This window comes from Aedes aegypti, chromosome 3 (genome assembly GCF_002204515.2).
Source record: "Aedes aegypti strain LVP_AGWG chromosome 3, AaegL5.0 Primary Assembly, whole genome shotgun sequence".
Taxonomy (NCBI): Eukaryota; Metazoa; Arthropoda; class Insecta; order Diptera; family Culicidae; genus Aedes; species Aedes aegypti.
The window spans coordinates 209,898,983-209,913,648 of NC_035109.1; the positions used below are offsets into that span (position 1 = coordinate 209,898,983).

Sequence of the window (14,666 nt, forward strand, 5' to 3'; positions counted from 1 at the left end):
AATGAAACATCATTGTCAATTTGTTCTATGTAAAACGTTTATTCTTGGCTTAAGCACATTTATTTGGGAACAGAAGCGAAAACTATTGAGCGAATAGAATAGGCAAACTTCAGTGAGCTGGTCATTTAGTGCGAATGCCATAAGAACAGGTTGCATCATTCAGGCGGAGGTCAGCGGCCTCGTGGAAGACATCCGCGTATGTTCATTCTGATATTGACGTGAGCGTACCAGAGCAACCAAATCATTTCAGATTTGAAACAACCAGTTGATACTAGCTCTAATCGACTATAAAAGAATTTACATGGCTTATCTTCTAACTATTATTGGGCTACATTTATTTTCAGATCCTTTATTTTTAAAGCACACAATTGTTCATTGTTAATTTATTTGATTAATCTTCCAATCGGTTCAACATAGAAAACAACAATAAATTAAAGTTAAACCAGTGAATTACACTGAAATGAATTTAATTGTAGAAACTACTGAATCCATGGTAAAATTAAGAACTGCACCAACGAATTTCAACCGACTACATTATTCTGTTAACTCTACCAGAACATAGTCAACATCACTACACAAGAAAATATATTCGGTTTATTTAACCACAGTTGCAGTATTTATGACTAGAAACATCCTTGATTTGACAAATGTAGCATTATACTTTTTACCACATTGTGTTGTACGGTGGGTGTCACTGCTCAGTGATTTTTACCAGATTATAGTAAACTTGACAGATTTTTGTAGTCGGTTGAAAATCGTTGGTGCAGTTCTTAATTCTACCATGGATTCAGTCAGGCTATCGACATCGATGGAGACACCATCTTCTATGGTGACGGAGGGCTCGATTGGCTTGTCAGATGGATTGGGCCCGGTACATCCTTTCTACTGCAAATCGCTGCAGTTGACATAGGGCATGTCCATAGGCTGGATTCAGTAGATTATACAACAAAATTTGTTTACGTGTATGAAAATAACATACTTTAGTCACTCCGGTAAATTAGTTGTAAATTTCTAATTATAACAACGGTAACAGTGTTATACTAATTGAGTACAGTCTGGCCAACTTTTCAGTGCCATTGCAAAATTTTAATTCGGATTACAGCGGGGGTTCGCTGGTTGGAACACGACTGCCTTCCATCTAGCGAATCCGACCCGTTAGTTGGAACGACTGACAGCTGGTGAAAATGCACCACACTAACTCATCTGGAGAGCACATCGTCACGAAACGCACATATACTGGCCTTGACAAGGTTAAACGAGTTTTTCTTCGCTTGCCAATTTTTGTTACCATTTTTTCAGATTTCCAGAGGATTTCAATTTGGGACTTTATTATTTGTTGCGCTGTTTGCTGTTTCAAGTTACTTCAACGATGTGCTCAAGTAACCAAATTCAAGACTGATATTTCGATTTGCGTATTGGTGTTAAGTAATCGTTAAGTATAATTTTATTTTATTTCTTGTTATTTCTTCTTTCATTCCTCTCCTTTTCGTTTTTGAGATTTTTTTGAATTCTTATTATGGAAACTGACGGAGGTGAAGGGGTTGTGAATGATACTTCTCATTTGAAAAATCCCTTCCTTCGAAACCTTCCCGCGTAAAGCTAAGTATGCTGTTTCGCTCCATAAAAGTAAAGAAATTCCTTGATTGAATGGGTCAAGAAATTTCCTACAGAGAGCCCCCTTTAAAATGACATTTCTTCTCAACTGCGTACTGCGATCAGAAAAATGTGATTTTCTTGACCATTTCTGGGAAGCATTTTTCCACGCATCGAGATAGGCGATTCCTTTAAAGTTTATCCATCAATTTTCTCTGGCCCAGATGAGGAATATTTTCGACCTATATTAGTGTAAAATTTACTACTAAAATTGTTAGTGGATTACGTTTATCTAATGGATTCAAATACGTTTTTTAAATATTTTTTTTAAATTTCTCATCGTAATCGTTTTTCATCACGTCAATCTATCATGAAACGGCCTACATTCCTACACTGAAGTATACAGTCCGGGATAGCCATTACGTAACTGAAACCAGTGCTGTAATGATTCATTACGCAACGCTTTCGCATTACGCAAATGTTTTGAGTTGCGTAATAAATCATAACAAAACCTTTTTTTTTCAGAAATTGCAAAATAATGGTGAATGCATTCCGATACCTTCAAGTGGTTTTATACAAAATTGCAAAAAATGTTGTACGTAACTCGTTGCAGAGCTCGATTTTTACAGCAGTCGTCGTAATTATTTACGACTCGTGATTTAAAAATCATCATTCTGCACCTTGTTGCGTAAACTACTATTTTGTTATCAATCATCGCCTATTTTCCCACTGTTAAACATCGTAATAGTCTTTGAATAACTCTTACTTGCATGAGCTCTGCAATTTGAAAAAAGAAGGAAGAAATTTCAAATTCGACACTACAGTTTTGTAAGAAAAAGTCATATTGTGCATACTAACAGCACCACCATCCTGTGAAAGATTTTAAGCAGAGATATTTTAGCACCTTGCATCTTTTAGAAATAATCTTTTTTATAGATTACAGTGTATCGTCAAGTGGGAATGTGATATGTGTTATAAGAAACCCATTGGAAAACAATTTTCTAATACTGTAAAAATATAATGTTTCATTTCGTATATTTTGATTTCACATATAAAATCTAAACATTACTTTCTCTTTAAATAAATCAAGTAGAAATATGCTTTGCATTTTTTTTTTCTAAATTGTGCTTCCAAGTTTGGAAAGTAGGATAAAATACTTCTTAAGTAAAGATATCAAAAGGCACACTGGCGTAAAGTACAGAAATCTTTCAAGTTCGCTTAAATAGCTATACATGTCTTCGCACATCACAAGAGGCACGGGTTTCATTTACATCTGCGCTGTCATAATAATGCTTCGATGCGTAAGCAATTGTCTTTTATGATACCTTAAATAAGTACCTAAAATGCTGCCTTATAACTATATAAAATCCTAGCTACAAAAACTGATCTAGGCGAACTTAGGATAAAAGTGGTCGGGATAAAAAATGTGGAACATAACTCCGGCAGTCATAAGCAGGAAGTAGATCGTGACCGCAAACCACCACAACTTTCGCTCCCACGGCCGGACTCTGAGATTCCGAAGCACTCCAATGCCGACCAGGAAGCCCGCCAAAGCTCCACTGGCATGGGCGATGTATCCTACTTTGTCGTACGGATCGTAAATGCTGTTGTAGATCGAGACACTCAAATCAGTCACGCAGAACACCAGGAACACGAACAGCTGAACGATTGCGTACTCCATTTGACTCCAGTTCTAGAAAGAGATAACAGTATGAAGTTGCAGGACGAGTCGACTGATTTTCAACACTCCAGATCTTACCATTATGATTGTAGCAATGTGAGCTGTGATGAGGGCGTATACACCACCAGACGCTCCAGCCAGGAACACACGGGGAGAGAAAATGGACGTTCCCATGGAACCTGCCAAAACTCCAGCCAGATAGACCAGAGCCACACGCCACCAGCAGTGGACCAACTCCAGGGCGACTCCCAGGAATATTTGCACCATTAGATTCATCACGATGTGCATGAAACTGCAATGGAAAGAACGTAGGTATGCTATGCGTTAGTAACGGCGCTTCGAGTTGTAAATATCAGGTAAGTTAATCGGGAGCACCACATAGACACCAACTCGCGATCGAGAAGTTCTCGCTCTATACTGAGTGCACCACAGCACTTCCTTTAACAATTTGTTGGCTCGAAAATAATTGAAAGTGGAGCTGATATGATTGAGAATCGCTTCATGGGATATTTGAAATGTAACAGGGACATGATCAGAATCAAAATAGCATGAGTAACCAGTTGGCTACAAAGGTGACTAGAGTCGGTTAAGACCAAATCAATTGTGGAAGGGTTTCTGGAAGAGGAGAAATGAGTAGGACTATCAATGTATTGAATTGAGAAATTTCCTAAAGCGCACTCGTCAAATAAAATTCTGCCGTTGGTATTACTTAGCGAATTGTTCCATGAGCGATGTTTGGCATTAAAGTCACCAATGAAATAAATTTTGAAGCAAATTAACTTGCTGCCCAGTGCATTGAAAAGGCAAATAGGCAGCTATGAAAGTATATTTACCAAGCTGTGTTTCAACAGAAACACCCAAAGTTTCAAAAATTTTGGTTTCAAATGACGAAAAAAGTTGATGTTTTATACGCCTATGAATGATGATTGCAACTCCCCCACATGTCTCATCAAGTCGATCATTACAATAAACAAAAAAGTTAGGATCACTTTTGAGTTTGTATCCAGGTTTCAAATAAGTTTCAGTAATATCTGTTATATGTATGTTATTATCTGTAAGAAAATTAAATAGCTTGTCCTCTTTACCATTTATAGAACGAGCATTCCAATTTAAAATATTTAAACAATTATTTAGATCCATTAAAACGTAATCCGATTAAAATTTTTTTAGTAAATTTTACATTAACTGCTTCAGCCATTGTGGTGGTTTTGAACATTGCATCAATAATTTGATTCAATTGTTCAGTTAATAAAAAGCAAAATCAGAGGCAGACATCTCATTAGGTGCATTTTATGATGATTTTATGTTGGGACTATCCGTAAATGAAGAGATGGAATAGGAGTTTCTTGCAGCGGAAGGGATTTTTGCATATTATTTTAAACAATTCGAATGGTTATTTGTAGCTTTGAAGGGGAGGAGTTGTAACTGCCTACTACAAAATCGGCATAGGAGTTTGCTTTGGTAGATACATTCGAAATTATAAGATTCGAACAGCTACCCGACGGAAGACAATTAGTTTGTAAATGAGCATTATTATTATAGTTTACCTGATGGGTATGATTCTTAAGTAAGCGATCGTTAACCTAAAAATGAGCATTGTTTGAAATTCTGCCTGGGGAATTCCGGGAACGAAAAACATTACAGTTTCCTCGACGATTCGCTTACGCGAAGGGCAATCCCAAAAGGTAAACTAATGATTGCCACCGCAATTTGCGCATACAAACTTTTTGGTATCTTCCTTCATAGGACAGACGTCCTTAGTTTGAGAAGAACCTCCGCAAATCATGCATTTAGCGTCCATGCGGCAATGTTTTGTTACATGACCCCACTTTTGGCACCGACGGCACTGAGTGGGGTTCTGGAAATTTCCTCCAGGTTTCTGGAATTGTTCCCATGTTACCTTTTTATAGAGTCCCAGTCTTGCCTTTTCTACAGCTTTATTATTATTGATCTCTTCGTGTCAGTAGCGTAGCTTGGGGGGTGTGGGGGTGCACCGGGCCGACATAGTTTGTAGGAAACAGACAATTTGTATGATCCAAAACTGAAAATTAGCATGGTAAGCAGAGGAGGGGCCCAGATAGCCGTAGCGGTAAACGCGCAGCTATTCAGCATGACCATGCTGAGGGTTGTGAGTTCGAATCCCACTGGTCGAGGATCTTTTCGTAAAGGAAATTTTCTCGATTCCCAGGGCATAGAGTATCTTCGTACCTGCCACACGATATACACATGCAAAATTGGTCAATTGGCATAGAAAGCTCTCAGTTAATAACTGTGGAAGTGCTCATAAGAACACTAAGCTGAGAAGCAGGCTTTGTCCCAGTTGGGACGTAACGCCAGAAAGAAGAAGAAGCAGAGGTTTTGGAGGAGATTTGGATCAGCGATGTTGTCCCTTATTATTTAGGGCTAGGTTCACAGTAAGCAGAAGGGCACGGGGACCGATTCTTTGGACCCACACACTTTAGGGGCCTCCACAAATATTTGTTATGTAAGTTATTTTGCTTGTTGTTGTTCAATCGATTGCAGTGTGATATATTTTCTCGATTTCATGCACTTTTTGAATAGCGCCCAAACCGTTGATTTCAGCGATATAGTTTGTTCGGAGAAGTTTCTGATGTTGTGATCAATCCACCTAGCAGTGAGATAGAAGAACTATTTTTTCGAAAAATTTAGATAGACATATGATGTCTTCGGCAAAGTTGTAGAATTGGCAATTTAAAACAACTTTGTCGAAGACACGATTTTTCTATCTCTTATACTTTTTGAGATATATGACGTTGTATGTGAATGACCCCTAAAAATCATAGTTTTTATCATAACTTTTTTCCAAGATTTTTAACATTTTTTGTGTTTTCTACAAAGTTGTTTGTCATACCATATCTCCCCTTTCGGCAGTTGATAAAAACTTTTGTATATAAGCGTCTTTGCATGGGTTTTTACTATCAAACAAATAAGCCTTATTAAAACGAATTCGATTATTTTACTTAAGAGATAGAGAGGAGCAAAGTTCAGCAAAAACATGCGTTTTAAGATGTTTAACAACTTTGTAAAAGACATGAAGCATGTTAAAAATTTAAGTAAAAAGTTATAAACAAAAACGATTTTAAACGATTTTTTTATACAAATTTGTGTACTTCATGTTAAAAAAATCGTAACTCTTTTACAAGATTTTTAACATTTTCATGTCTTCTACAAAGTTGTTAAGCATCTTAAAACGCATGTTTTTCCTGAACATCGCACCTCTCTATCTCTTGAAGTAAAAGAATTATCAGTAGAATTCCTTTTAATAAGGCTTATTTGTTTGATAGAAAAAACCCATGCAAAGACGCTTATAGACAAAAGTTTTTATCAACTGTCGAAAGGGGAGATATGGTACTTTCATGATTTGTAAGAGTTGTCTGCGCCATTTTGCGCCGAAGCCAGTTATAGAGGACTAAACTACCCTTGAAAAAAGAGTAATTCATGAATAACTTTATTACTTCAAAAAATAGGGTGATGATATGTTCAGCAAAAACACGAGTTTTTCTATGACAAACATCTTTGTAGAAAACACAAAAAATGTTAAAAATCTTGGAAAAAAGTTATGATAAAAATATGACTTTTAGGGGTCATTCACATACAACGGCATATATCTCAAAAAGTATAAGAGATAGAAAAATCGTATCTTCGACAAAGTTGTTTCAAATTGCCAATTCTATTCAAATGTTTTGCTAATTCTATCTAAATGTTTTGAATAATTAGTTTTTCTATCTCACTGCTAGGTGGATTGGGGCATTGAAAAACTTTGTCTTCAATGAGGGCCACGTTTAGCCATATCTCTTGTAGATACTTAAATAGGCTCAGATACCAATATTAAAAAGGTCGAGTCTATTTACGGCTTTGAGTTTATGAATATTTACTTCATAAACATCGATTTCCAATCAAATGTACCTTAGTTTGTAGGCCTCCAAAAATCTGGAGCATTGATGAACTTTGAGCTTGGTTGAATCGAATGTTTTTTGATCATCTAAAAATATTTTCCAAAAATCATCTAAACTTGTTCTCGGGTGACCTTATTTAGAATATTTTTTTAAAAATTCTCCTGGTAATGTATACGAAATTATGTCATGAGTTTTACCAACCTTTTTTTTTGTTCAACTTAATCAAGGATTCCTCCAATGTTTCGTTGAAAAAGGGGAAAATTCCTCCAAGAATCTGTTTAGACATTATTTCAGGATTTTTCGCAGAAATTTTAACTGGATTTTTTTCAGAATTGTTCGGGAGTGAGTCAAGCTAATATCCCATTCATTCTCAATAAAACTTATTGGCCCCACCTCACCCCATCATCTCCACGGAGAAGAGTATGATCACTCTTACCACAGAGGGAACAGTCGAGAAATACTTCTAGGCTACTCAGTGCACAGGAAACTACGACAGAGTCTACATGGACTACAGGGTGTCCGCATATTATCCGTACAACAAAATAATGTTACAAAACAAATTTTATTTCAAATTTAAAATTCAAGGTACATTGTTCCATACAATTATATGTTTGAGGAAAATGTGTCTTATTTTTTCATTTCAAAATGGCCACCCGAGCTGAGATACACGCCTTCAAACGTTTCGGGAAGTCATCCACGATGGCCGCAAGCTCTTCCAAGTAGTCCATCGGGCTCAAATCCGGAGAATTTGAGGGCCATTCGTCTTTCGTCAATGAACTGAGAAACATGCGCTCACAAAGACTAATAGTCTTTTTTGCCCCATGAGCCGGCGTCCAGTTTGGTTGGAAAATCCAGTCATTTAAAATGACTCATTTTTACCAAAATGCTGTGATGCTCAGGGAGCTACTGAGTCAGTTAGGAGCTTCTGATACACGGCTTGGTTCACTTTAACCCCCTTGTAAATGAATACCCCTGTGAGTTATTCCAGCCCAAACCATGACTGAAGCAGGATGATGACTTCTTGAAACACTTCCTCGTAGTTTAGAAGTTGCTGGAAGCAGTTACCGATCATTCTGATGGTTGTGATGCTGCTCAACAGTGAAACATTTTTCATCAGTAAAAAGCATCGACCAATGGCGGCCCTCTAACAATCGTTTCAAAAGAACCTTAGCTTTTTTGAGCCGATTTGCTTCCATAGTGTCATTTAAGTAGTGGTTTTTACACAGTTTATATGATTTGAGTTTCAAATCATCATGAACTACAGCAGCAACGGAAGTTGTGGAAATTTCAAGTGGTTTCGCCATCTTTAGGATAGAAACTGAAGAATTTCGCTTGATTCGACGCCGGATTTCCTCACGCAATTGTGGAGTTCAAACAGTGCGTTTTTACCTCTCCCGACGCGATCATCTGACGTTCCAAGCTCTTAGTATCGTTTTATTGTGTCACTCCCAGTTGATTTTCCCTTATTCAGACTTTTTGCAATCACTGAAACGGATTTTCCTTGACGAAAAAGTTCAACAACTGCCCCGCGCAACACATTGTGTTTCATTTTGACGGAATTTGAAACTGCAGCTGAACCAAATTCATGACGAACAATGGCAATAGGTCAAGGTATCGAACCACATAGGTGTGCTTATTTTATTTCGGTTGAGTGTGTAAAGGGATGCTGTCAAAGTGTGTACGGATAATATGCGGACACCCTGTACAGCATAAGTGTTGAATGTAAAATGTTTTAAAACTAGTAACTTTTGTAATTGTAAATAGTGTAAAATAAATCCATGTTAAGTGTATAAATGTGAATGCCAAATATATGTTTTACGTGAAAGTTATCGGATTGTTATGGATCATTGGAAACCCGAAGAAGCTACCCAATCATCTTTAAATGGACTGAAGAAACCCATTGTTCCACCATCTTTCGGAAATGAAGCCCGTACGGAATCGTCAAAACTACTACGTGTTGGAGCCTAAGAGTTGTCCACAGTCGAAGGTAATCTATGGTGCTAGACTCCAACAAGAATCAACATTATCAACAAATCCAGGGGTCTTTTTGCAGTGCTTTTATGTAAACACTCTACAGAATATTCTGAGCAATGCAAACAGGATTTTTTCAATAAATTTCTGAAATAATTGCTTCGGGTGTAAAACCATTATTGTGCATTCAGATTAACTTTAGACCGAATTTCATAAGAGAAATGAAATATCACCAACAAAAGTTCACCGAACTTCGGCGTCGGCATTCTACCGAAGTGCTACGCCGACAAAGGCATTCCTTATGCGTCGGCGAAACACTAAATTGGAACGCCGATGCCGAAGTTTTGACTGCCGAACTTCTTATTGTCACTCGAATTGTCAATATAAAATAGCTAGTAATAATCTATCTGACGCAGTGTTGGTAGACTCACACTCAAATCTCAATCAATACGCTCTCTCGTGAGAGCAAACTCATTATAGATCTGCTTCGCAAATCTCACGCATGAGATTTTGATGCAAAATCAACTCAATCAACTCAAACCGTAAAAAATGATTCAGTCGCAAAACCCGCAAAAACTCGTGAAACCCGAATGTTATCCTTTACATTAGAAAGGATTACTATAATTTTACCAGACTAACAAGAAATTATTGCCGTGTGTGAGTAAACTGTGGAAATACGGGACAATGAGTCAAAAAGGTGAGCCAACTCATCCATGATTTTTTGACTGCTGAATTGCGTGATTGACAACTCACGCATGAAAAATCTCAAGTGTGAGTTGTGAGAAATTGACTTTTTCACAACACTGATCTGGCGTTCCGATATGGACGTCAATTCATTAATGGCTTTAAAAAAAAATATGCCTCAGAGATTCAGAAAATTTCTTCCCTGATTTTTTCAAGGGTTCTTGAAGATTGCCTACAGGAATAATTCCAGGAATTAATCAAGGTTTTAATCAAGAATTTCACTGAGGACGTTTTTGAGCATTTTCCCCCACTTAAGGGATTTCTTGGCAAACCCTAGGCTCGAGTTTTTCACAAGCATTCCTTTACCAATAACTCCAGGGATTTTTCCACGAATTATCCATTTCAAATATACCCCTTGAGATTTATCTGAGGATTTTTTTCTGGTATTCACCTTAGAAATTTGCGAGAATTCCTCAAATAATTGGAAATCCTATTAGATTCGTTCTTCATTTTTTCCAGGAAGCCCTTTGCGTGAATTCGTTCAATACTACAGGGTGTCCGTAAATTATCCAAACAACAATATATGTGAAATATTATCTATACTTTATCCCTCCCCCTCTCCTCCTCTAACTCTAAGAGAAATGAATTCAAATGTTCTATTTATGTTTGAAACTATCTACAGAATCTTGGCTGTAAGATAGGTTGGAAACAGAAAATCATTCAGTTCAAATCCTTTGAGTTCAAAGGGCATTTCTCTTCCATCATATAGCTCGAAAAACTGCGTTCACTAAGTCAGCGCAACACATTTGTCTCGGATTTTACAATATATTTGACACCAGAAATTTGTTGCTTAAGAATTTATTTGGTCAAGATATTAAACCATGAAGGATTGCTCAATTTATTAATCTCGGTTGCATATAGGCATGCCTTCAAATTTTGTATGGATAATATTGTTCGTTTTGTTGAGGAATAGATTCTCGTGCACATTTTGAACGTGGAAAAATAAATACTCACACGTCAGTTTCTATGGCACTTTAATAGAAGCACACCACTTGCATTCAATGTACAATCCAATATAATGCGTTACATGTGTGTTACTTGTTGGTTTTGTTAGCTACGACGCCATCCAATATATGGCAAACATGGTGGGAGAATATTTTGGTGTGACAAAATTATTTAGGTGTGAGTCTATTAGAGGGCAAAATCCTCAATATGCGGACACCCAGTACAAGAAGTTCTTCAAGTGATAAAAGCAAAAATTTCCCCAAAAACTAACGCCCAGTTTTTTTTTTCAAAAATTCTTCTAAATGTTCCTGCAAGGTTTCATCTGAGACTATTTTACAAGTTTTTTTAAATCCAGTAATTTATGGAATTTTTACAGAGTTCCAGAAGAATCAATACATGATTTTTTTCTTCAAGGTATATTCTTAAATGTCTCTAAGGATACTTCTAAGAGTTTTGCTGGGAGTTCCTCATAACATAATATCAATAATAAAATCAAACAAATTATCTTGTTTGCCTCCTAGATCTGCAGAGAAAACGACATTAATTGTTTTTCAGTGATTTGCGCAATACTAAAAATTGTGCAATGATTTCACCAAATATTTGCCTATGAACAGTTCCAAATTTTTTCACGAGTCTTCGAATAAATTACGAATTCTTTTAACAAATATCAAACGTTTTTCAAAAATTGTTGAAGGTACGCGTGAATTCGGTAACAAAAGATGTATTTTGCAAACCTCTTTTTGTGGGGCACCCAGATCTACTTCCGCATCGGGCCCCAAAACTCTAGTTGCTCCACTGCTTCGTGTGACTTATAGTCACTTGAGAGACTTTTCAAGACGGCTTTGAACAAACGTTCAATTTTGTCGTCATAAGTAAAAATATGTGCTTATTCTGTTCAAGATGTTTATGAAGAAGTTCGCGATCTTTGAGAGTTTCCGGCAAAACGCGACAGTCTTTTTTCTTTGCGATTTGGAAGGAGGCCTTGATTCCCCTAATGGAGTACAAGATCTCCTGCCTAAATCCCCCAATTTCGGAACAACTGATCACGACAGGTGGCACTTGTTTGCTCACTTGAATCAAAGAGCTTGAGTTAGAGGCTGCTTCGAATTTTCCTAAAGCATCGAACTGATTGCTCATTTCGATGCAACGTTTAGTGAATAAACGAAAGAAGACGTGACCTTCGAGAGGTTTTTTTTCCCAAGGCGGTGTCCAAGGTGGACTACCACCGCTAGCTTTCGCTAACGAGTCCAACGAAAAATCGAAGGCACGGGTCTAAACAAGGATCGTAAAGGGATCAACTGTAGAAAAAAAAATAGTAACTATTTCAGTACATTTTTACAGCACGAGTCATAAATTTATCTTACGATGCTTGTCGAGTAGGATAATCACGACAAGTGCTGTAAAAATCGAGTTATGCAACGAGTTACGTACAACATTTTCTGCAATTACGTACAAGAGTACTTGAGGGTATCAGAAATTATATCGAAATGCATTCACCTTTATTTTACAATTTCTAAAATATTGTTGTGTAATGAATGATTCATTACGCAACTCTAAACACTAACTCTAAACTGACTATTGCTATTCACTAATGACTATTCAGTGCAGGAAAGTAGGCCGTTTCATGACAGATTGGATTGACGAAAAACAGCCAAAATACAGAAATTGCAAAAAGTACTATTTTAGTAGAACTGAAAAGTACTGTTTTATTGCTTTAGGTGTTTAAAAAAACTTCCAAGCGCAGAGAGAATTCGTATACGCACAGCACGAAGGTAGGATGCGCACTCATTTATAAAGGCACTTCTTCTTCTAATCTCTCAACTTAACTCCTCTGAATCATTTTTGCTTCGCTTTGAATTTGAGGTTTATCCTTTACTTTCTGACTGTTCGACGAACTCTGGGCTAGTGAAGTTATCATGGAGCCGACGAATGTATTGATGTCCATGACTTTGTTGCTCGATCATTGACTGCCCTCTTCATTGATTCAATGGATCCTTAAATGGTGATGAACAAGCTCTTTGGTTATTGCACTGCAGTGCTTAGGAGGCTGTGTTACTGCTATAGAATGGTAGAGGATATCTTAAATTTGCAAGTTTCCTGACATTTAACGAAACGCTAAACACGAATTTCCCGATAACTTACAGGGTGCTCAACAATGCGAAATCACTTACCCTATGTGAACAAACATATACGTCACAAATCGCCACGCCTGTTCCCGCAGCTGAGGATTGTAGATGAAGAGGGTGGCCATCGGACCGTTTGTACTCGTTCCCATTTGACTGCGGAAGAGGTTGATGGAGAGATTAATCAAATGTTGTTTTCAGGTCACAGTGTCTACTTACTTATTCGTTTCGATAATATCAATGACAAAGAAGATAATTTCCACTATCGAGAAAACAATCATAGTAAGAGGGGGAGGCCATAGGCTCATGCTTCGTTCATATTCGCCATCTGAAAAAATAGTGTGTGGTGAATATTATTGGCAGATCAATATACTGTGTTAGTTATGGTGTTCGATGCGATGAATTTTCGAAATTCGAAATATTTATGATAAGCTTGAATGGTACATAGCAATCATCCCCAAATAGGTTAGAAGCATTGAATGTAAAAAAAACTGATTAATTATTGTGCGACTCTCAGCGTACAGATTGGAAAACTTCTCATTGCTACTTTCAATCCTTGTTTTATAAGACCGATGCCTTCGATTTTGGCGAAAGTAGCAGTAATAATCCTTCTTAGATACTGTCTTGGGTAAAAATCTTTCAAAAGACACATTTCTAAATACGGTAGGATCTTCGAATGAAAGGAAGGCAAGTCCCTGAATTTAACACTTTTTTAAACAGTGCGCATCGTACCTTCGTGGTGTACGTACACGAAATATCTCTGCTCTTGCAAGTTTTTAAAAACAACCTAAAGCAATAAAACAGTACTAAGTGCTACATCAACAGTACTTTTCAGTGCTTAAATAAAAAACGGTTCTTTTTAGTGCTACTAAAACAAAACTTTGTAGTACTATTTTTTCTACTATTGATCCTTTTACGATCCTTGTTTGGACCCGTGCCTCCGATTTTTCGTTGAACTCGTTAGCGAAAGCTAGCAGTGGTAATCCTTCTTGGACACCGCCTTGGGGATGAACCTCTCGAAGGTCACGTCTTCTTTCGTTTATTCACTGAACATGGTTGCAACTACAAACAATAGGAAGGGTGAATCCCTGAATTCACTACTTCCTTTCAAAAATGTGGGTTTTAAAACTGTCACTACACGTGGCAAAAATGAAAGAAAGGATGTTTCTCCGGAATGCGAACTTTATTCCAAGGGTGAAATGGTGCAAATCAGTTCGATGCTCTAGACAAATTTTCCGAACACCAAATCGAAACAGTCTCTCGTCCAGGCTCTTTGATTCAAGTGAGGAAGTAAAGAGTGCCGCCTATCGTGATTAGTTGTTCCGAATTTTGGGGTTTTAGAAGGATATCTTGAGTTCCATTAGGGGAATCAAAGTTTCCTTCAGAATTTCAGAGAAAGGAGACTGTCGGGTTTTGCCGGAAACTCTTAAAGATCGCGAAATTCTTCTCAAACATCTTGAAGAGAAAAAGCACATTTTTTTTACTTATGACGACAACACTGAACGATTGTTCAAGGTCGTCTTGAAAGGTCTCTCAAGTAAAGTCACCTGCAGAGATCATAAATGGAATAAATGATTTACTTGGATTTTTTCCAGTCCAAGTAATCATTATTAAAAAGAGACCCTATCTGGCGTTCTTCGGAAAGGGCATTCTCAAGAATATTATTTAGTTCACTTTAACAAAAAAAAATCT

The 14,666-nt window shown here is 37.2% G+C and overlaps 1 protein-coding gene across 3 annotated transcripts in view; it reads right to left on the reverse strand.

Annotated features, from left to right (window-relative positions):
- Positions 1-2,590: 2,590 nt before the first annotated feature.
- The window catches only part of LOC5572255 (rhomboid-related protein 2), a 41,906-nt gene continuing 29,830 nt past the window's right edge, over positions 2,591-14,666 (reverse strand). For all 3 annotated transcript variants that reach the window (XM_021848453.1, XM_001653887.2, XM_021848452.1), the window contains 4 exons: positions 13,194-13,302; positions 13,023-13,130; positions 3,353-3,566; positions 2,591-3,286 (listed from right to left, as the gene is read on the reverse strand). In XM_021848453.1, coding sequence (XP_021704145.1) covers positions 2,981-3,286; positions 3,353-3,566; positions 13,023-13,130; positions 13,194-13,302 — 737 coding nt within the window. In that variant the 3' untranslated portion in view covers positions 2,591-2,980. The remainder of the gene's footprint in view (positions 3,287-3,352; positions 3,567-13,022; positions 13,131-13,193; positions 13,303-14,666) is intronic.